A 23463-nucleotide genomic window follows, 5' to 3' on the forward strand; every position below is an offset into this window, starting at 1 on the left:
GTCTAATTCAGGGATGGTGGTCAGCCCTGGGCTCTGGGAGCTGAGAGTACCTACTCTGTGCTGATGTCTTGGACACAGAGCCTGCCCTGGAGGAGCTGTCAGCCTGGAAACTCCCCTCTCTCCCTCCCTCCCTTTCTCTCTTCCCCGCTTCCTCCCTCACGCTATTTGTGCTAGGCATTGTGCCACGCTGTGGGATGCAGTGGAGAAGAAACCAGGTGTGTTTCCTGCCCTCACAAGGGGCCCAGCTTACTGGGCAAGACAGAATAAATAGGAATGTACAAGTACCAGTGGTGATAACGAGAAGAAAGAGTAGCGGCTGCGTGTGGTAAAGAACATGGGGTCGGTCTGGGAAAATGGAGACATTCATCACGTTGATGCGTGATGGTGTCACGGGTGTGGATAGACATCAAAGCTCATCAAAGTACCTCAGTGAAGCCGAATAAAACCTAAGAAATACAGGTTAAAAAAAAGGGAAAAAAGCAATCATCATTTTGCCTTTTTCCAATAAATAAGGTAATAAAGGACTATAAACCTGGCTGATGGGGGGATGGGGGGATCCACGGCTCTTGATCAGGAGGCTTTTTCAGACGGCTTCCTGTGGGAGGGGTGCGGGAGCTGGCCACACGACAGTCGCTTGGGCAGGTGGAAGTGTGGGTGTGCATGTCTCAGGCAGAGGCCCTGATCGACTGAGGACAGAGGCCCGGGGATGAATGGGAGGGTGGATGGGGCTATGCGTCTTTTCTATGTGGCCCTGGGAAGTCATGTTACTGTCCGCACGCCCATCTGAGAAATGGGAATGTCAGTAACAGCTGGAGGGGTGCTGTGAGCAGGTGCTCCCTCAGTCTTTTCCTTTGAAAGGAGACACACACTTGACCCTTTAGGTGCTGCTCCCTTCCTCCCGGGGCCACAGCTGGGCTGATCATCTGGGCTAAGCCAGAGGGTGCTGCATTACCTGCCGCCTTCCTCTCAGCACCCATTTTACAGATTAGGAAACTGAGGCTCAGGGAGGACAGGTGCGCTGGCCCCAGGTTACCCATCTTATAAGTGAGGAAGCTGGAATTTGACCCTAATACCTGTGAAGCCCAACAAGGCAACGGGCCAGGAAAGGCAAGGTTCAGCCCAACACAACCGTCCTCTTGTTTTACAGAACTTCGGCTTCTCCACTCTGACCCTCGAGCCACCTCAGCCCTGGGCCAGGAGGCTCCTTGCTTTCTCAGGTGGCTGGCTCCCCCGTGAGGCTGCTCTGACCGCCTGAGGTTCACCTTCTTAAGCAGCTGAAACGTCTCTCGCTGGAAGGTCGCTCCTCTGTGAAGCACCTCCTGCCTGGAGGCAACTGCACCCTAACAGGTGCCCTGAGGGGAGGGGAGTCTTGGTAAGTGCGGGGGCTCAGAACCCTGCGTCGTTCCCTTCATCCTGACGTGTCTTCCTGGATCCCAGCAGTGAGGACACAGGGAGGATGCTCGGATGCTCGTGGTGGCACTGTTGCAGGCCGGTCATCTTCTTTGGGGGGACCTGGGGCTGTGAGGCAGCGCTGAGGGGCCAGTGGCAGGATTGGAACTCAGCCTCTAGCCTGGAATCACCCAAGGGACTCGGGATCATTCAGGGCCACGGTTGGCGCCTTCATTCACACATTCACCTTATTCATTATTCAACTTACATTTCAAGCGGCCACGCAGTTCTAGAGGGAGGGGGTTCAGCAGTAGTATTGCGACATTGTCCCTGCCCTCATAGGGCTGCCAGTCTTTTTTTTTTTTTTCCCCACTGCATCACATGGCTTGTGGGATTTTAGTTCTCCAACTAGGATCCAATCTGGGCCCTCGGCAGTAAAAACGCGGAGCCCTAACCACTGGACTGCCCGGGGCTTCCCAGGGCTTCCCGTCTTGCTGCACTGTCCCCTAGGGGGCCACGAGCCACACATGGCTGTTTATATTTATGTTAATTACAATTAAGAATTCAGTTCTTCAGTTGCACAAGTCACATTTCAAGTGCCCATTGGACAGCACAGGTATGGAACATTCTCAACCTTGTAGAAAATTCTAGTGGATGGCACCGGACTGGTGGGAGGACAGATGTGGACCAAAAACTCATACTGATGGCTCTTAATTATCCACTGGGATAAATGCCTTCAAGAAATACTTGGAGGAATGGTGACAGAGAATAATGGAACAGTGACCTGGTCGGGAGGAGGGGAAGGTTTTCTGTGGACGGGATGTTGAGAAATGAGTCAGAGTTGGGCTGAGAGCCACCTGACAGAGGCAACAGCACAGGCAAAGGCAGAGGGAGCGCCTTCAGGAGTGAGCAGGTCAGATGTACATATTTCAAAAGTAATCAAATTTAATTTTTAGAGCAGTTTTAGGTTCACAGCAAAATTGAGAGGAAGGTACTGAGATTTCCCATAATCCCCGGCTTGCATAACCTCCTCCACCATCAACATCCCCACTAGAGCCTGAGAGCAGAGTAGAGTGGTACATGTGTTACCACTGATGAAACCTACATTGACACGTGGTATCACCTGTAATTTACCTTGGAGTTCACCCTTGGTGTTCACATTATATGGGTTTGGACAGGGATCCACCATTACAGTATCATACAGAGCAGTTTCACTGCCCTGAAAATCCTCTGTGCTCTGCCCATTCCTCCCTGGCCTGGTCTCCCTAAGTCCTGGCAACCGCTGACCTTTTTATTATCTCCATAATTTTTGCCTTTTCCAGAATGTCATGTAGTTGGGATCATAAAGTATGTAGCTTTTTCAGATTGGCTTCTTTCACTCAGTAATATGCATTTAAGTTTCCTCCATGTCTTTTTTAAAAAATTAATTTATTTTTTATTTTTTTTAAATTTTTATTTATTAATTTACTTATTTTTGGCTGCGTTGGGTCTTCGTTGCTGCTCGCAGGCTTTCTCTAGTTGCAGCGAGCGGGGGCTGCTCTTCGTCGCAGTACGCGTGCTTCTCATTGCGGTGGCTTCTCGCTGCAGAACGTGGGCTCTAGGCACACGGGCTTCAGTAGTTGTGGCTCGTGGGCTGTAGAGCGCAGGCTCAGTAGTTGTGGCGCACAGGCTTAGTTGCTCCACAGCACGTGGGATCTTCCTGGACTGGGGCTTGAACCTGTGTCCCCTGCGTTGGCAGGGAGATTCTTACCACTGTGCCACCAGGGAAGTCCCTCCTCCATGTCTTTTCATGGCTTGATAGCCCATTTCTTTATAGTGTTGACTGCTATTCCACGGTTCAGATGGACTACAGTTCATTTATCCCTTCACCTACACTTCTCGGTGGACGCTGTGAGGAAGTGTCACCGAAACCTGGAAAGGCTTGTGACAGAGTGAGAGCAGTGAGGCACTGGGGCTGACTCCCCAGCCCCACACTCAGTGATTTCCAACTCAAATGTTCCTCAGAATTGGGGATGCCCAGGAAATGTGAGACTCCTTCCTCATTAGAAAGAGTAAGAGTGGTAGAGGTTACAGCTTCTGTGTATTGAATAACTCCTCTCTGCTGGACAGTACCTGCATAATCTCATTTCATCAATAATCGATTTGACAAATGTTGATCAAGGGTCTGCTGCAGCCATGCCCTGTTCTAGTGGGGGAGGGAAAATAAACACATGTGCCACAATGAGAGACATACCTGATTATGGCTTATAGGGGAAGGAAAGGAATGGGTCAGGGAGTCAGGAGAACCTCGGCCTCTGTGAAACCCCCAGATGCCTGCCTGAGTCAGAGTTGGGCTTCATTGTTGAGGTTTTGATAGTAAACAAAAAATAGTGGAAACCCCATTAACACGTGTTTGCCTCAAGTGGCTCCTAACCTTTGACCTAACCATGAGCTGTGCCTGTTCCCATGGTGGTCCGCCCACAGTTGGAGCCACCAGAGTTCTCTGGACACAAACTGGCTCAACCTGGTGAGGTGGGAGGGAAATGAGGCCCAGGGAGAGTTTGATATGAAGCTTGATGTACTGGGTTGAATAGTGTCCCCAAAGATTCAGGTTCACCTGGAATCTCAGAATGTGACCTTATTTGGAAACAAGATCTTTGCAGATGTCATTAGTTAAGATGAGGTCATACTGGCCTAGGGTGGATCTTAAATTCATCATGACTGGTGTCTTTATAAGAAGAGGAGCGGGAATTCCCTGGCAGTCCAGTGGTTAGGACTCAGTGCTTTAACTGCTGTGGGCCCAGGGTTCAGTCCCTGGTTGGGGAAGTAAGATCCCATAAGCCCCAGCGGCATGGCCAAAAAAAAAAAAAAAAAAAAAAGAGGAGAGGAGAGGATACACACATGTGCAAAAAGTGAAGATGGCCCCAGAGGCAGAACTTGGAGTATGTGGCCACAAGCCAAGGAATTCCAAGGATTGCTGGCAACCTCCACAACCTAAAAGAATCAAGGGAGAGGGCTTCCCTGGTGGCACAGTGGTTAAGAATCTGCCTGCCAACGCAGGGTACGCGGGTTCGAGCCCTGGTCCGGGAAGACCCTACATGCTGAGGAGCAACTAAGCCTGTGCACCCTAACTACTGAGCCTGCGCTCTACAGCCCGCGAGCCACAACTACTGAAGCCCATGAGCCACAACTACTGAAGCCCACGTGCCTAGGGCCCCTGCTCTGCAACAAGAGAAGTCACCGCAATGAGAAGCCTGTGCACCGCAACGAGAGTAGCCCCTGCTCACCGCAACTAGAGAAAGCCCGTGCACAGCGACAAAGACCCAACACAGCCAAAAATAAATAAATAAAATAAATAAATTTTAAAAATATATAAAAAAAATCAAGGAAGGATTCTTCCCTTGAGTCTTTGGTGGGAGCATGGCCCAGTCAACATCTTCTTTTTTTTTTTTTTTTAATAAATTTATTTAGTTTTAGCTGCGTTGGGTCTCCATTGCTGCGCAGGGGTTTTCTCTAGTTGCGGAGAGCTGGGGCTGCTTCTCATTGCGGTGGACGGGCTCTAGGCATGTGGGCTTCAGTAGTTGCAGCTCGCGGGCTCTAGAGCGCAGGCTCAGTACTTGTGGCGCACGGACTTAGTTGCTCCGCGGGCATGTGGGATCTTCCTGGACCAGGACTCGAGCCCGTGTTCCCTGCATTGGCAGGCGGATTCCCAATCACTGCGCCACCAGGGAAGCCTCAACATCTTCATTTCTGACTTCTAGCATTCACATCCAGTTCTTTCTTCCCCACAAATTTTTATTAGTAAATGATTTATAAACGCAAAAGGTTACAGGTGAGAGCATATCATCTATACATTAATTTACCCAGAAAATATTTATTCAGCGCCCATGTCAGGGAGCTTTCTAGGTACAGGGCGTTTACAGTTTATTGGGGAGGACGGAAAAAAAAAAAAAAGGTACAGTAGATCAGATAGTGCAAAGAGTTATGGAGAAAAATAACAGAGGATAAGGTTATTTGTTAGGTTAGGTGTGTGTTTGCGAGGATGGGGAGGGGGCGATGCTATTTTCTGCAAGGGGGTCAGGGACCGGCTCTCTGACAGGTGGTTTCTGAACATTGCAGGCACTGGGACCGGCAAATGCAAAGGCCTAGAGTCAGGAGAGTGCTGGGCCGGCAAGAGAGGGCCTGTGTGGCTGGAAAGGGGCGTGCAGAGAGCAGAGGAGCGGGACATGACTTCGGAGAGCAAGTGCGGCCCCCCGGCCAGGATGCCCGCGCTCTACCCAGCCCTACCGGGTCCTTGGCTGCGCGCCGCACCCAACATGGTGGCCGCGCGGGACTCGCCCGCGAGATAGCGGAAGTGCGTATCGGCGGGCGCCGGAAGTAGAGAGCGGCCCGCCCCTGCCCCGGGTCTCTGTGGAGCCTCCGACGCGCCGGCTTTGAGCATCCCTGGCCAGCCAGGCGGGAGGCCCCGGAGCTGTGGCTCCGGCGGCAGCGGCTCGTCCCGCCCTCGACATGGCCAGCATCGGAGAGGTACGGCAGGCGCCTGTCTCTACTGTCCTCCCTGCCCGGCGGCTTTGGTTCCGCTCGGTCGTCCCCACCCCGACTCCGGTTTCCCTGCGTCCTTTCCGTCTCGCTCCCTTTCCCGTTCCATCCTTCCCGTCCTGACCTCGGCTGGCTCTCAGCTTCCCATCCTGACCGCCGCCGCGGCTCTCACTCCGACCCTGGCGTCGGCCTGGCTTGGTCCTTCCTGCCCCGACCCTGGTCTTGGCCTCGCCCCGTCCTTCCCATCCCTGCTCTGGCCTTGCCACTTGCCCCTTGCCCCTTACCCCATCCCCCCTCCTTGACCCATCCCGCCTCCTAGGACCTTATCCTGTATCCGAGGGCATAAGCTCTCTCAACTTTCGGTTTTCCATCCGTTTGCCGGTCCCGCATTCCTGATCGGCAGACTTCACCCCCTCTCCCGTCTTCCCCAGAGTTTCCAGCCCCTCTAGGTCTCCCAGGCCCTCTTCCCATGCCCCTGTGCCTTGGCTCAGCCCTTGGAGCTCTGAGACGTTCCTCCTCCCTGCCCACTTCCCTTCCCATCCCATCCCATCCTGTGTCGCTGAACGTTCGGTTTCAGTCCAGCCCACTTTCCTCTGAGCCTGCCTGTTGTGTGACTTGGGGGGTGGTGGAGGAAAATCCATTTCACCTGGGAGACTTGTGACTCACCCAGAATTTCTTCCCCAGTGCTCCACAAATCTGGGTCCGACGGAGAAACCCACCGAGTTCCTTTAATGGGGTGCAGGGTATTTTCTCTGTAGACCAGGAAATGGGGGATCCGGACAGTGACTAGGGTCTTCCCTTTTGTTGATTCCCAGCTACCTGTTTGTGTACCTGTGTGCACCTGTATTTATACCTGTGGTCCGGGACTCAGACCGTCGAGCGTATTCCCTAAGCCTTGCGGGCTTGCTCGTGCTCCGGCTAGCAGGAGCGGGTTCGGCAGGAGTGCGTGGGAGGCGGCTGGGGTTGCCAACAGCTGTGCTTTATTGGAAGCGGATTTGGCTCGGAAGTGGCCACTTGATTGAGGGGGAAGGTGTGGGGCCCACCTGTTCGCTGGTAGTAGGATTGAAGGGACAGAGAGTACCAGCTCCCCCAGGAAGAATCCTGGGGGTATAGCCTGGCTGTGTTAGCAGATTCCCGTTAGTCGCGTGTGCTTGGGCGGGGGGGCTGTCTGGCACCTTGGTCTTACGGGGTCCTGGCGCAAAGGCCCCTCTGTTCCTTGAATCATATGTCGGGGCCCTGCCCAGTGAGGCCTCTTGTCCCATCGTGAGTCTTTTGGCTTGAGAGGAGAGAGGGAGAGTCTTGCTCTATCCTAGACATGATCAAGGTCCCTTTCTCTGGGACGGTCTAATTATTTAAAAATTTTTTTTATAAATTTATTTTTTAATTTTTGGTTGTGTTGGTTCTTTGTTGCTGCATGTGGCCTTTTCTCTAGTTGCGGTTACCGGGGGCTACTCTTCGTTGTGGTGCGCGGGCTTCTCATTGTGGTGGATTCTCTTGTCGCGGAGCATGGGCTCTAGGCGTGCGGGCTTCAGTAGTTGTGGCACACAGGCTCAGTGGGTGTGGCTCGCGGGCTCTAGAGTGCAGGCTCAGTAGTTGTGGCACACAGGCTCAGTGGGTGTGGCTCGAGGGCTCTAGAACGCAGGCTCAGTAGTTGTGGTGCACGGGCTTAGTGGCTCCACGGCATGTGGGATCTTCCCAGACCAGGGCTTGAACCCGTGTCCCTTGCATTGGCAGGCGGATTTTTAACCGCTGTGCCACCAGGGAAGACCCTGGGACAGTCTAATTATTGATTGATTGATTGACTGAGATACAGTTAACATACCATAAAATTTACACTTTTATTTTATTTTATTTTTTTCAGTTTTTTTAAAATTTTTGGCTGCACCGTGTGGTATGCAGGATCTTAGTTCCCTGACCAGGGATCGAACCCACGCCCCTGGCAATGAATGGAAGCACGAAGTCATAACCACTGGGCTCCCAGGGAGGTCCCAAAGTTTACTTTTAAAGTGTATAATGCAGTGGTTTTAAAATATATTCACGAGGTTGTGCCACCATCCCCACTCTCTGATTTCAGAGTGGGGGGGGTCTGATTTTGAGGGTCCTTGCTGGGCTTAAAATGCAGATGTCTAGGACTGCTCCCTGAGTTTCTGAGGAGTCGGGCTCTGCGTTTTTAATAGCTCTTCAAAAGATTCTGAAGCCGTGGTTTGTTGACACCCAGTTCAATGGCTCTTTCCCTTGGGCATTAGAAAGTGATCCCTGTTCAGGAGCCATTCCTGGCCTAGGGAGGAGACGGGCAAGCAACAAACCAGTACAGTTCACCTGATGAGGCTGGAGACTGGAGGGGGGGGAGGGTAAGCTGGGGCGGCAGTGGAGGAGAAGGTGAGTTAGATGTGTCTGGGGGATGCTGGAAGGGCTTCCTGGGGACGGAGCCTTTGAGCTGAAGTTCCGAGAGTAGCAATTCCTTTTGTGTGGTGGCACGTTGGGTGGAGGGGGCAGCTTGTGCAAAGGCTTGGAGGCCTGAGTGCCGTGGGACAGGGGACATTCCAGAAAATGCCAACTGGAGAAGCAGAGGCTTAAGAAGAGGGGCAATGTGAGAAGCATCCCTCAGGTCACTCCTGTGATCAAAAAAACCAAAAACAAAAGTAAAATGTACGGCTTCCCTGGTGGCGCGGTGGTTGAGGGTCTGCCTGCTGGTGCAGGGGACGTGGGTTCGTGCCCTGGTCCGGGAAGATCCCACGTGCTGCGGAGCGGCTGGGCCTTGGCCGTGGGCCATGGCCGCTGGGCCTACGCGTCCGGAACCTGTGTTCTACAATGGGAGAGGCCACAACGGTGAGAGGCCCGCGTACCGCAAAAAAAAAAAAAAAAAGTAAAATGTAAAATTCCACACACTTGCAAAAGGATGTTGTAATGAACTTCCCTCTATGTACTCATTGCCCATTTTTTTTCTATTTCTTTTTAAAAAAATTATTATTTATTTGATTTATTTATTTTTGGCTGCATCGTGTCTTTGTTGCTGTGCACCGGCTTTCTCTAGTTGTGGTGAGCGGGGGCTACTCACCCACCCCCGCTTGGAGGTGAAGAAGCTCGGAGGCCTCCTCCTTCCCTTCTGGTGGCGGCCCCCTATTTGCTGTTACCTCTGCAGAATTTGCTGCCTTTCCTGAGGGGAAGGTACACGGACTTAGAAATGAAGCCTCCATTCCAGGGAAAAGACTCAACTGTTGCAAACCCAGCACGACTGGGCCTCCCAGGCTTGGCCGTCGGGAGACCGGGGCGGGGGGGGGGGGACCAATCTGACCTGCTGCCCGGGCGGCTGCTCCTCTCGTCCAGGCCTGCTGCCCTGAATGCCTGTCCCAGGACAGGGGGTGCTGGCCTAAGGACAGCACTGGGGCACAGCATGTGGAGAAGGTGATCACGTCGGGGGTGCTGAGACTGGACAGAGGAAGCTGCAGCTCACCTCCTGTTTTGTTTTGTTTTTTTTAATTCATGTAATTTCTAGGTGGTTTTGAGAGAAATTCAGTATTCCGTACTGTAACTGGAAATGATATGATGCTGGAGTTTCTGGGAGTGTCTTGCCCTGTGTTCTCTTTGCTCTGCAGTGGCGTTCTTACTTTGATAAATCCGCGGATTGGGCATCAGAAGGGGTCAGCCTCAGGCTGCTCGGTGGAATTCAGGCCCAGCTCTTCCCACTTGTGCCCAGGAGCCCTGTAGACCAAGCTTGCCTGATAAGGATTGCCCCTGGGCCCAGCCTCTCTCTCAGGAGATAGAGTCCCTAGGTCTAGGATGTGGCCTGGGAAGCTGATTTTTTAACAGGTGTCTGGGATGATCCCAGATGATTGGGTGTGGGAAATTTGTCAGGAAAGTCACATATGGTTCAAAACACTAGACCCCAGGATACAGTGACCCGGGGCAGCTATGGAGCTGGGTCTGATGGCTCCCTTCTGCCCCTGTAGAGGTGGGAGGAGGGAGACAGGATTGAGGGCACTTTGGAAGGAAGGAGGGAAGGGAAGGCAAGTCTGGCTACAGCCTCTCAGGAAGAAGGGTGAGTGGCAGGGGCCGATGCTGTTGAAAGGGTGGGCAGTAATCGGGGAAACCTTTCCCGTCCTGGCAAGGGCTCGGCCGGATGCAGAGGCTGGAGGGGTGTCGCAGTCATAGCTCCCGGGAAACCCCTGGTGCCTGTGTGGGGTGTGCAGACAGGCCCTTCCTCCCTGGACTTAACGGTTGCCATGGCAGCAGCAGGGCTTTCCAAGCCTGGAGGCTTCCATCCATGCAAATATGTATGGAAAAAGAGGCAGGACAGAGGAGGCGGGGCTCGTAGACAGAATCACTGGAAAAGGCAGTAAAAATAGTTCTGGGTGCTCTCCCTCCTGGGAGTGTCAGAGAGGCACCCCGTCAGTGAGGACGTTTAAGGCAGGAGGGGCCCTTCAGGAGGTGTTGGGGAGATACAGGGATTCCTGCCCACCATGGGCTTTTCTTAGAGCATCCCAGTTCCTTTGGCCTTGATTTGGGGATTTCACGGCACACTGACATAGGTCTATCCCCTCTTTGTCTTGGTTGTACAGGCACTGGTCAGTAAGATGGGAAGCCCACATTAGGGCAGAAAACCTTCTGTAGATATTTGCAAAAGCAGAATGAAACAATAAGATGAGTGGACATCTTACTGGAAATACCAACATGGATTTCTTTCTCTTTTTTTTTCTTTTATTTATTTTATTTTTGGCTGTGTTGGGTCTTCATTGCTGCACGCGGGCTTCCTCTAGTTACGGTGAGCGGGGGCTACTCTTTGTTGCGGTGCGCAGGCTTCTCGTTGTGGTGGCTTCTTTTGTTGCAGAGCACAGTCTCTAGGTGCGGGGGCTTCAGTAGTTGTGGCTCGCGGGCTCTAGAGCGCAGGCTCAGTAGCTGTGGTGCACGGACTTAGTTGCTCCGTGGTATGTGAAATCTTCCCGGACCAGGGCTCGAACCCGTGTCCCCTGCACTGGCAGGCAGATTCTCAACCATTGCGCCACCAGGGAAGCCCCCAACGTGGATTTCTAACCAGGAAGTCTGATAAGTGGAGAGAAGTTGTGCCGTTCCTATTGTTTGTTATGAATCTTGAGATTTAAAAATGTTATTGGTCTGGTAGGTGCTGTTTCTTATTTATTAGGGCCTCATAGTTTCATTCTCTCATTTGCATCCAGCGCTGTCCTGAAGAGCTGATACACGTATCATACACATAATGGTAACTCATTACCCATCAGAGCAACCCTGGAGGTGAAGGCACCGTTGTTATTGGTGAAGACCAATTATCATTGTTTCTTGATGGAATTCACCAGCCCAAGGATGTTTTAATACAGCCTGCCATTAGGGGCAGAGCAGGGTGGGGGCAGAATAGCAGCTTTTACAAATGGACAGCCTCGCCGATGGTCATGAGTTGAGTTGGAAACCTGCCAGACTTGTCTGGAGACCTTCAGTAGGAAAAATCTCTCTTAAATTTCAAATCTGTTACTTTTTTTTTGTGGTACGCGGGCCTCTCACTGTTGTGGCCTCTCCCATTGCGGAGCACAGGCTCCGGACGCGCAGGCTCAGCGGCCATGGCTCACGGGCCCAGCCGCTCCGCGGCATGTGGGATCCCCCCGGACCGGGGCACGAACCCGTGTCCCCTGCATCGGCAGGCGGACTCCCAACCACTGCGCCACCAGGGAAGCCCTCAAATCTGTCACTTTTGAAGAGCGATCCTGGTGTGCAGATTGAAAGGGGCTTTCGGAGAATGTTGGGGACTCTTTTATCTGCAGTTAAGGTTTTTGGTAACAGCCTCTTCTTCCCCATGGACTGTGGTGAAGGCTTCCCTTGCCTGAGGGCCACCCTGGGGGATCCCGTGGAATTTGACGCCCCTTGTTTTCAGGACGCAGCCAGCGCCGGCGATGTGCCCCCTGCAGCAGCCGCGGTGGCAGATGGTGCCCACCTCCTGGGCTTCTCGGACGAGATCCTCCTGCACATCCTGAGCCACGTCCCCAGCATAGACTTGATCCTGAACGTCCGGCGCACCTGCCGGAAGCTCGCAGCGCTGTGCCTGGACAAGAGCCTCACCCACACGGTGCTGCTGCAGAAGGACTATGAGGTGAGGGGCTTGGGGCTGGCGCTTGGCATGCTGGGGGCAGAGATGGGGAACAACCGAGGTGCCCGACTGAGGCCCCGCACAGCCTGGCAGTGGTGGGGCACTTGCAGGGATGATACGGCCAAAGCCAGGGGCCCAAAAGTGCAGGTAGTGTGCCATCTGGGCCAGAGCACAGGTAGAGCAGGCGCTCTTCTGGAAGGGTCTTGGGCCTTGGCACTGGGCCAGGAGGGAGACTGACTTCCTGGTAGGTACCCAGGAGTGGACGTGCGTCAGTGTTGGGCTTTCCTGTGGAGTTAAGCACAGTTGGAGGCACCACCTCTCCCCACCAGCGGCATCCGAGAGTTCTGGTTGCTCTGCATCCTCGCCAACACTTGGTGGTGTCAGTCTCTTCAGTTTAGCCATTGTGATGCGTGGGAGGTGGTACCTCGTTGTAGTTTTAACTTGTATTCTCTGGTGGAGGATGCTGTCGATTATGCTTTCTTCAGGTGCGTGGGCCATTTGTATATCTTCTCAGAAGTGTCTGTGCAAGGCTTTTGCCCATTCATTATTGTCTATCTTTTTCTTAGTGAGTTTTGGGAGTTCCATATATATTCTGGTACAAGTCCTTTGTGGGGTGTGTTGTGAATATTTTCTCTTATAGTCTGTGGCTTGCCGTTTCATTTTAATTAATAGTGTCTTTTGAAGAGCATAAGTTTTTAATTTTGGTGAGGTCCAATTTATTGAATTTTTGAGTTCATGCTCTTTGTATTCCGTTGAAGAAATCTTTGTGAAACCTGAGGCCATGAAGATTTTCTCCTATGTTGTCTTCTTTCTTCTTTTTAACTTTTTAGAAAATTTTAATTTATTTTTTTGGCTGTGTTGGGTCTTTGTTGCTGCACGCGGGCTTTTCTCTAGTTGCGGCGAGCAGGGGCTACTCTTCATTGTGGTGCACAGGCTTCTCTTGTTGCGGAGCACAGGCTCTAGGCGCGTGGGCTTCAGTAGTTGTGGCACGTAGGCTGATAGTTGTGGCTTGCGGACTTAGTTGCTCCGCGGCATGTGGGATCTTCCCAGGCCAGGACTCGAACCCGTGTCCTCTGCACTGGCAGGTGGATTCCTAACCACTGCGCCACCAGGGAAGCCCCTCTATCTATTTTTTTAATAGGGTTGTTTCTTTGCTATTGAGTTGTATGAGTTCTCTGTACATTTCGGATATTAACCCCTTATCAGATATATGATTTGCAGTATCTTTTCCCATTTAATAGGCTGCCTTTCATTTTGTTGCTGGTTCCCTCTGCTGTGCAGAAACTGCTCAGGTGATGCAGTTCCTCTTGTTTCTTTTTGCTTCTATTGTTTTTGGTGTCAGATTTCAAAAAATCATCACTAAGACTGATGTCAAGGAGCTTATTACTACTTATATTTTCTTCTAGGAGCTTTATGGTTCCTGGTCTTATGTTCAAGTGTTTAATCCATTTTGGGTTAATTTTGGTGTATGGTGTAGATAGTGGTCCAGTTTCATTCTTTTGCCTGTGGCTGTCCAGTATTCCCAGCACCCTTCTATGTTGTCTTATAGAAGTTTATAGGTTTAGCTCTTATGGCAGGTCTGTGATCCTTTTGTGTTCATCTCCACATATGCCGTGAGGTCAGGGTGAGGCTCACTGTTCTGCACACAGCTATTCACGCCTTCCACCACTACTTACTGAAAAGATTATCCTGTCCTCGCCGAATTGCCAGCAACCTGGAAAATCAGTTGATGACCTATTTTAAAGATAAACAGAGGCCTTGCTCTTAACTCAAATTTTAGGGGACTTGGAGGGGCTCCTACTGCTGTTGCTGGCTGGGCAGTGATGCCTTTGAAACCCAGAATGAGGTCCCTTAGAGCTCAGTCTCTTTCTGTGAGAGCACTGTGCTCCTCCCTGATGGAGAGCTGAACTTACTCCCCAAAGCGCTGAGGTCAGGCTTCCTGCCCACGAGGGTTCTTTACTGTAGAGGAAGGGCAGGTGCACAGTCTGTCTGGAGCGTTTAGAATGTGTGTCCTTCGTCTGCACAGTTCTGTGTGTGTGCATTTGCTGTAGAGAAGTGATCATGTGCACAAGCCTTGTGTACATGGATGCTGTGTTGTCTGAAGGCCTTGGTGGCCACAGGGCCCCCGACTGGACATACTGTGGCTCCCTAGGCCGTCCAGGCCAGGTTTTTGAGGAGCATATAATGATATGAAAGTGCATGTGACGTAAAGGAAAGTGACAGTGAAAGAACGCTTCCAGGGCGTGATTCCACTATGTGATTTCAAAAAACCCCACCTAACATAAAACTTCCCATCCTAACCACTTTTTTTTTTTTTTTTTTTGGATACGTTAGGTCTTCGTTGCTGTGTGCAGGCTTCTCATTGCAGTGGCTTCTCTTGTTGCGGAGCACAGGCTATAGGTGCTCAGGCTTCAGTAGTTGTGGCACGTGGGCTCAGTAGTTGTGGCGCACGGGCTTAGTTGCTCCATGGCATGTGGGATCTTCCCGGACCAGGGCTCTAACCTGTGTCCTCTGCACTGGCAAGCGGATTCCTAACCACTGCACCACCAGGGAAGTCCTCTAACCACTTTTTTTTTTTTTTTTTTTTGTCGTACGCGGGCCTGTCACTGTTGTGGCCTCTCCGGTTGCGGAGCACAGGCTCCGGACACTCAGGCTCAGCGGCCATGGCTCACGGGCCCAGCCACTCCGCGGCATGTGGGATCTTCCCGGACCAGGGCACGAACCCGTGTCCCCTGCATTGGCAGGCGGACTCTCAACCACTGCGCCACCAGGGAAGCCCCCCTAACCACTTTTAAGTGTACCATTTCGTTAGCCCTAAGTACATTCACAGTGTTACGCAACCATCATCACTCTTTCCGAAACTTTCTCATCGCCTTAAACAGAAACTCTGGAGCTATTAAGCATAGCTCCCATGTCCCCTTTGCCCAGGCCTCTGGTAACCTCTGTTCTACTTTCTCTTCCTGGTTCATATAAGTGATCATACAACATGTGATCTTTATGACTGGCTTCTTTGGGCATCATGTCCTCAAGGTTCACTCATGCTGTAGCAGCGTCAGGGTCTCATTCCTCTCCATGCCGAGTAGAATTCCACTGCATGGATGGACCCCATTGCCTTTACCTGTTCATCCGTTGATGGACGGCTGGGTTGTTGCCGCCTTCCGGTTGTTGTGAACGGTTCTCCGTGGACATGGGTGTGCAGGAGTCTGAGTCCCCGCTTTCAGTCCCCTTGGGTGTACACCTGGCTGTGGAACTGTGGGTCACGTGGTAACTCTGTTTGGCTTTCGGAGGAGCCACCAGACTGTTCCACAGGGGCTGCCCCATTTTCCGTTCCCGCCTGGCTGAGGCTCCTGACTGTCGGTGGAAGGTAAGCATGCGGGGGGGGGGGGCGAGGCGCCAGCTCTGCCCTCATTGCCCCTCCTCAGCTGGAGCGGGGCCTCTGTCGCGCCCCCCGTGGCTCCCTGACTGTCACGGTGGAGAGCGCGGTCTGGGGGGCGAGGGTGGAGGAGACGCCGGTGCCTGCAGCCCCTCTCTCCCCCCCTCCGCCCACCCACAGGCCAGCGAGGACAAGGTGAAGCAGCTGGTGACGGAGATCGGCTGGGAGATCCAGCAGCTCAGCATGGCCGGCTGCTACTGGCTGTCGGGCAGCACGGTGGAGCACGTGGCCCGCTGCCGCGGCCTGGTGAAGGTGAACCTCTCGGGCTGCCACCTGACCTCCCTGCGCCTCTCCAAGGTTCTGTCGGCCCTGCAGCGCCTGCGCTCCCTGGCCATTGACGTGAGCCCCGGCTTCGACGCCAGCCAGCTGAGCGGTGAGTGCAAGGCCACGCTGAGCCGTGTGCGGGAGCTCAAGCAGACGCTGTACACGCCCTCGTACGGCGTGGTGCCCTGCTGTACCAGCCTCGAGAAGCTGCTGCTGTACTTCGAGATCCTGGACCGCACGCGCGAGGGCGCCGTGCTCTCGGGCCAGCTCATGGTGGGCCAGAGCAACGTGCCGCGCTATCAGCACCTGCGCGTCTTCTACGCCCGCCTGGCCCCCGGCTACATCAACCAGGAGGTGGTGCGCCTTTACCTGGCTGTGCTCAGCGACCGCACGCCCGAGAACCTACACGCCTTCCTCATCTCCGTGCCCGGCAGCTTTGCTGAGAGTGGGGCCACCAAGAACCTCCTGGAGTCCATGGCCCGCAACGTGGCGCTGGACGCACTGCAGCTGCCCAAGTCCTGGCTCAACGGCTCGGCCCTCCTCCAGCACATGAAGTTCAGCAGCCCCTTCTACTTCAGCTTCAGCCGCTGTGCCCTGTCCGGCGGCCACCTGATCCGGCGCGTCATCGACGGCGGCAGGGACCTCCGGAGCCTGGCTGGCCTGAACCTCAGCGGCTGTGCGCACTGCCTGGCGCCCGACTCCCTGCTGCGCAAGGCAGAGGACGACATCGATAGTGGCATCCTGGAGACGCTGGTGGCGGCCTGCGGCAACCTGCGACACCTCAACCTCTCGGCTGCCCACCACCACAGCCCCGAGGGCCCCGGCCGGCACCTGTGCCAACTGCTGGCGCGGCTCTGCCACCTGCGCTCCCTGTCGCTGCCTGTCTGCGCCGTCGCTGACTCGGCGCCGCGGGCTGACCGCGCGCCCGTCCGGCCTGCCACGCACGCTGTGCCCCGTGGCTTCGGCAAGAAGGTCCGCATCGGCGTGCCGTCCGGCCCCGACCCTTTCTCCGGGCAGGCGGGCCCCCTGCCGTCCTCTGTGTTCTGGTCGCTGCTGAAGAGCGTGCCCTTCCTGGACCGCCTCGAGCTGATTGGGTCCAACTTCTCGTCTGCCATGCCGCGCAACGAGCCCGCCATCCGCAACTCGCTCCCCCCCTGCGGCCGGGCACAGAGCGTGGGGGACTCGGAGGTGGCCGCCATCGGCCAGCTGGCCTTCCTGAGGCACCTGACGCTGGCCCAGCTGCCCAGCGTCCTGACAGGCTCCGGGCTGGTCAGCATCGGCGTCCAATGCCAGCAGCTCCAGTCCCTGTCCCTGGCCCACCTGGGCACGATGGGCAAGGTGGCCTACACTTCGGCCCTCGCGGACATGCTGAAGCACTGCAAGCGGCTGAAGGACCTCAGGTGAGGGCACCCGGCCGCCCTGCCGTGCCTCTGCCGGCCCTGTGGGGAGGCCCGAGGGGCGCACGGCCTTCTGCTCGGCAGTGTTGGTGTACCCGCTGCGCACCTGCCGAGGCGAGCGGGGCACAGGCCTGTCCTTCAGGGGCTGAGGGTCTTGGGGGGGTGCTGACAAGGGACTGCGCGGTGGTGGGGCTCGGGGGGCGCGGGGGCTCGGGAAGCGGCAGTTGGCGGCGCCCAGGAAGGGTGTGCAGGAGGCGGTGCCACCCGAGCCTGGCACATCGTCCTCGTTGCCTGGGCTCTAGGACGCTGCTGCGTACGTGATCTTATTAATCCTCGTGCCCGTCCCACGAGGTGGACGCTGTTCTTGCCAGATGACGGAGCTGGTAAGCGGGGGGCCGGGAGTGGAGCCTAGCTTTGCGACTCTCGAAGGATGAGTCGGGGTTAGCCAGGAGATGCAGGCGCAAGGCTTTCCGGGAAAGAAGGCAGCGTGTGTAGAAGCCCCAGAGGCTTACAGACAAGCAGCGCGCTCCGAAGCCAGATGATTCTGCTCGGGGGCACGGGGGCGTCAGGTGAGGCGAAGGTGCTGAAGGACTTCGGCCCGCAGAGGGAGGGGTCTGGGTTCCAGCTTGGAAACGTCCTTCTGGCCTCCCACCTGGACTGGAGGGGCCAGGCCAGGGGAGGGGAGATGGAGAGGCGGGCTCCGAAGGGGGCCGCACACTGTTGAGATGTGGCGGTGCCCGGAGCAGGACGGCCGGGCTGACCTGAGGGGCCGTCCCTGGAGAGTGCGGGGGGGTGGGACCCATGGACCGCGGCAGGGCTTCCCCCCCGCAGGCAGTTGTTGGAGGGCCACTGGTGATTTCCTGGGCCCCCGAAGCGGAATGATCCCCGGCGACTCGTGCTGTAGAGTGAAGGCTGTTCTCGTGAGGGCCCAGCATTTAGACGGCCAGCCTTTGTTAACCTGAGTCGGATTTGAAAATGTCTACAGATCTGATCTTGAAAAACTGCAGTTTCCTAAACGTCGTGGTGGCCTCAGGCCTCAGCTCTGCGAGGGCTTCGGGTGGGGTAGGGAGTGGCCGCGGGGCTTGGTCTCCATGAGGCTGGAGCTGGTGGGGCAGCCGGGTGAGGGCGGCATCGGGGCACGGGGATGCGCGCGTGTCGTCATCGCCGCACCAGTGAGCACTCGCTGTGTGTCTTCGCTGCGGGCCAGACACCAGGCTGGGGGCTCTGTGGCGCTGTCTGGCTTGATCTCCTCACTAGGCCCTTCGTCGTTCCTGCTTCATGGAGAGGCAGCGGACGCCTGAGGGAGGAGCTGAGGTCCGCCCGGGTCATCGAAGTCCAGTGCTCGACCTGGGCCCCCGAGCCACACAAAATGGAGACAAGCGTGTCCTTTTCGGACCTCCACTCTCCCCGTAGAAGGCAGGAAATAAACCGGATTTGAGGTGGAGCTTTGCTGCCCCGGCCCTGGAGCCTCCCAGAGCTTCTCTGCCAGGCTGCCTGCCACCCCCAGGGCAACACACGCTGCGGGCCCCCCGCCCAGTCCCTGCCAGCGTGAGGGCTGCGGCCCGGGGTCCAAGCCTGGCCTCCCACGTGACTTGGCCCCCTCCTGCCCTGTGGGGCGGGGCGCCACCTGTGAGTGAGTGGGGAGGGGCCCTGGCCACAGCCCCTGCCCCTCGCCCTTCACAGGGTGAGCCTGGCTGCCATCTCAGACGATGCTGCCCCTCTTGCCCAGATTGCTCTCAGCTCCCTCCCTTTTCACTGGTTCATCTCCATCCAGTGCCTCCTCCCACCTTGTCCCCTCCTGTGCCTTCACTGTCACATCAGTGGCCTTTCCAGAAGGACTGTTGTGAAGTGAGTGGTCAGTGGGCCATGCGTAACTTGAAGCTGCAGGTGGACCACAAAATACATCCAACAAACGAAAAACCACCAGGTCTGCTGTCCTGTTACCCTGTTGGATTCTCGTGATCAGGAATTGAATGTCCCTTAGTTCGGGGAGCCTGAGGGAGCATTTGAGTTCTAATTTAACTAAACTCAGAGCCAGAGTATTTCTGGACCTGTCATTTTTGTCCTCAGTGTTTTGGCTTTCTTGCTACCCTCTTAAACCTGGCGCCTTTTCTAACCACGCTGTGGTCAAACCACGTGCTCGTTATGGAGGAGTGTTTGATCAATAGAGAAATCAGTGAAAGTAAAATAAACTCATACATTCACGTAGTTTAAAAAGTCACGGGGCTTCCCTGGTGGTCCAGTGGTTAAGACTCCACGCTTCCACTGCAGGGGGTGCAGGTTCAATCCCTGGTTGAGGAGCTAAGATCCCATGTGCCTGTGCGATGCGGCCAAAAAAATAAAAATAAGATAAAATAAAAAGTCACAGTGCTTCAAGGCAGGTAATGAAAACTGGCCTTCTCTCTCCCACGTCCTTTCTGCCTCATGTCCACAGTGTCATATTTTAAAATTAATTAATTAATTAATTTTGGCTGCGTTGGATCTCATTGCTGTGCACAGGCTTTCTTTCTAGTTGCGGCGAGCGGGGGCTACTCTTCGTCGCGGTGCGCGGGCCTCTCATTGCGGTGGCTTCTCTTGTTGCGGAGCACGGGCTCTAGGCGCGCAGGCTTCAGTAGTTGTGGCACGCGGGCTCAGTAGTTGTGGCTCGCGGGCTCTAGAGCGCAAGCTCAGTAGTTGTGACCCATGGGCTTAGTTGCTCCACAGCATGTGAGATCTTCCCGGACCAGGGCTCAAACCCGTGTCCCCTGCATTGGCAGGCGGATTCTTAACCACTGCGCCACCAGGGGAGTCCCACAGTGTCATAGCAAATGTCTGCTGCCTGCATGGCCACCTGGAGATGGCAGGTGCTCCCAGCTCACCCGGGCTGCTTGATTCCCTGCACGAGGCCTGTGCTTGGCCCCTTCAGGGCTGCTCTGCCTGGAGGAGTGAGGAGTGGGCGTGGCGTCCAAGCTGGTCCCATGTCCCTGCATCTCCTCGTCCAGGAGATAGACCCTAGCCTTGGGTGGAGGCAGGCAGGACCCACGGCAGGGGCCTCAGAGTCAGAAAGCCTGGGTGGACCTTGGGCTGTCTGTGCCCAGGTCCCTGTTCGGTAAAGTGGGGCTGTTCAGACCAAAGGGATTCATCCTTATAAGACACTTAGAACAGGACTTGGCACTTATAATACACGTTATGGTTCTTCATCCATTCAGCAAATACATGAGCATCTCTTATGCCAGGCACTGTTCCAGGCACCCAGGACACTGAACAGAACAAAGATCCTTGTCCTCGGGGAGCTTACGTTCTAGTGGGGAAAACAGACCAATAGTCAACGTAAAGGAAGCGTACGGTATGTTAGACGGTAACAGACGCCGGGGAGGAGAAGCAGAGCAGGGCGAGGGATGCCTGGGCGCAGGGGTGGCATTTGGGGTACATTTCATGAAGGAGGTGAGCTCTGAGCAGAGAACCCAGGGAGGTGAGTTAGAAAGCAGAACCTGGGGGAAGAGTGCTCCGGGCCAGGCAGGTAGGGTCACATCAGCCGGAACGGTATCCACGGCCCACAGGGTGACTTACGTTTACATGAACTAAAATGAGATGAAACCAAGCATCGAGTTCCTTGGTGGCATCAGCCATGTCTCAGGTGCTTAGTAACCACGTGTGCTGGTGGCCACTGTGCTGGACAGAGCACATACAGACACTCCCCTCTGCCCAGAAGGTTCTGTTGGACAGAGCTGAGAGCGCAGGGCCCGAGATGGGTGTGCTAGGGTCTCAGGAGCCAGAATGGAAGCAGGGCAGGTCTCGCTGCTGTGCCGCAAGTGGCCTGGGGGCAGCGGCAGGGCCACCGTCAGGGGCACGTCAGACATGCAGGGAGCAGCCAGGCGAGAGCGGGGGTTGGGGCATGGCCAGAAATAGCCAGCTTCTGGCTTCACGGGGAATCTGCTGATTGATTGGGTGCATGGGATGGGTGCTGAGGCTAGGGGGGTCCAGGCGGTGCCAGGGCTTCTGGCCTGAGCCGTTGAGCTGACATGGCTGCCACGTGGCTGAGAGAGGAAGGCAGGGGTGAGGCTGCACACGTGTGGGTTGGAGAAGCCTGGACGCCCCCCGGCCCTCCCCCCCAACCCCCAGAGAGGAGGACCGTCCCCCAGGTCCGCCAGCTGGCGCTTGCACGGCAGAGACCGCCCAACAGGATCTGGTCAGGAGGATGAGGACTTGGTAGGAGCTGTCGGGGAGAGGAGGTGGGGGTGGGGATGTTCTGGAAGCTGAAGGGAGAGACTGCCCTTTAGGCTGCTGCAGACTGTGGCTGCCCCCATTGGCTTGTATTTGTACGTCCGCCACGTGCTCTCCCCGTGCTTACAGGTCTTTGACGTTTTAACAACCTTGGGAGTGTCGATATTATCGTCCCATTTTGCAGATGAGGAAAGTGGGGCCCAGAAGGTTAATGAACTTGCTCAGGAGATACGGCTGGTCTGTGGGCAGCTGGGAGCGGGTCCTGTCTCGTGGGATCGCTGGATGTCAAATGGGGTAACCTGGTGTTTAGTGGTCACCAAGTGACTTCCGGGGCCTCGGACGTGATCCCCGTGGCCCAGACCTTCCCCCGGGGCAGGGCCGTGTGAGCAGTGTGGGTTTTGTGGGCCGACCTGAGGACCTGACCGCCTCTCATAATGGGCTTTCTGTGCGCGCGGCTGCTGAGCCCACACCTCATCGGAGCTGGGTACTGCCTGTTCGGAACAAACACCAGTTTCTAGAACTTGGCCAAATGGCCCCGTTCCTCTGGATTCCTGCCTTCTGTGGCAAGCGGAGCCCGGGGGGATGGAGGGAAAGGAGCAGATGGTGCCTGCCTGTCACACCGCTCCCAGGGCGGCCTCCCGGACAGCTTCCGCACTTCCCTGGTTGGCCTCCGCCGTCCCCACCAGCGAGGTCTGTGAGCTGCAGCTCTTTGCCAGCTGGGGCCAGGGCCGCTCCTGCCGGAACACGTCGTCCCGCTGGGGCCTCACAGGCTCTGGATTTGTGGTGTACCTCGCCAGCGGGAGGATGCCAAGCTGGGCAGAGCAGGGCACCTGATGAAGCCCTGCCTGGTGGAGAGGGGAAGGGAGAACGTCACCCTGAGTCACCCTGGGCTGCCCCTGACCTTGGAACTGGGGCGGCGTCTGGGCGTAAGCGAGAGGGCTTCTTGGAGCCAGGCCCTGGAGGCTATGCCAGGGCAACCCTCCAGGCCTGGGCGCTGCTCGGAGGGGGGCCTGAGAGGTGGGCAGGCAGATGAGGGGCGGCCCGAGCGCCGGTCTGTGCCCACAGAGCCTCTGGGAGAGCAAGCGTCGGAGGCCAGACCCTTCGAGGTCGGAAGGCTGAGGCCCGCCCCCCAGGGCGAAGCCAGTCACAGAGGCGCCCCTCTTCCGCTGCCCTGAGCAAAGACACTGCCCGTCACTCGAGTCAGGTTAGCTCCGCCAGCCCACCGCCCGGAGGAGCGGGACACGGTGTGGATGTGCCACCCTCCCCCGCCCCCCCAGGCCTGCCCGCCCTGAGCACCCGTGATGGGGGCTTCCTTCAGGGGGAGGAATCTGGAGTGGCTGGCAGGCCGAGAAAAAGGTTCAAAAGCGTGTAGTACTCAGCTCCCTCTCTCTCTCCCCTCTGTCTGCTTGAGATCCCCAGCAGGTAGCGCAGACCCGCATCGCCACCTAGTGACCGAGGTGCCGCAGGCCTGTCCTTCCCGCCGCCCGCGGTCCAGCTTCCTCACTGCTGCAGGGACGACTCGCGGGTCAGGGCTTTTCTCCCCCCTCCAGTTTTCGCACTTTCAGGTCTGCACAGTATGCGTACCTTAGGATCTTTTAAAAAGATAGAACCAAATAATATGTTCAGACATTTTCTTAAGAGACATAAGCTTCTCGGAACATTCACACCCGTGAGCGAGATGCACTTGCTTACTCTCTGGGCCCAGGGGGTTCGGGGGCTCGGGTCCGGGTCCGTGGCCCACAGCTCTGAGAGGCCCGGCTCGCGGCTCCCTCACTTCTTCCCGGTTTCTTTAGGGATGAAATTCATTCAGTGGCGTCCAGCGGGTGAGGCATCGCTGAGCACTGCAGCCCTTGGCGAGCCCTTTCCCTGGTGTTTGTGCCTGAGCAGCCCTGCCCGGGGGCTTCCTTCCTGCTGCACCCGGAACCCTCGACGGGGTGAGGCTTTTCAGAATCATACCCCAGAGAGACCTGCGTTCCCCCCACAGCTTTAGGAGCTTGCTAGAACTTCTGCTTACGTGTAATTAAAATAAAAACGCAGTCTCGCTGCTGCATTTCAGTGACTGGTGGCTCCCGTACCGGATGGCTCCGAGCAGACGTGCCGTCACCGCAGACTTGATTTTTTTTTTAATTAATAGTAATCTTTTATTTATTTATTTATTTTTATATTTA

At 55.6% G+C, this 23463-nt stretch overlaps 1 protein-coding gene across 13 annotated transcripts in view; it reads left to right on the forward strand.

The window, feature by feature from the left end:
• The first annotated feature begins 5777 nt into the window (after positions 1 to 5777).
• FBXL18 (F-box and leucine rich repeat protein 18) overlaps positions 5778 to 23463 on the forward strand; it is a 45571-nt gene continuing 27885 nt past the window's right edge. For all 13 annotated transcript variants that reach the window (XR_009535043.1, XR_009535044.1, XR_009535042.1 and 10 more), the window contains exons 1-3: positions 5778 to 5895; positions 11786 to 12001; positions 15552 to 17095. Coding sequence is in view for 9 of the 13 variants with exons in the window: in XM_060122281.1 (XP_059978264.1) it covers positions 5878 to 5895; positions 11786 to 12001; positions 15552 to 17095 (1778 nt within the window). In the remaining 4 variants the exon portion in view is untranslated. The remainder of the gene's footprint in view (positions 5896 to 11785; positions 12002 to 15551; positions 17096 to 23463) is intronic.

The sequence above is a fragment of the Lagenorhynchus albirostris genome, chromosome 15 (assembly GCF_949774975.1).
Source record: "Lagenorhynchus albirostris chromosome 15, mLagAlb1.1, whole genome shotgun sequence".
NCBI classification, from domain to species: domain Eukaryota; kingdom Metazoa; phylum Chordata; class Mammalia; order Artiodactyla; family Delphinidae; genus Lagenorhynchus; species Lagenorhynchus albirostris.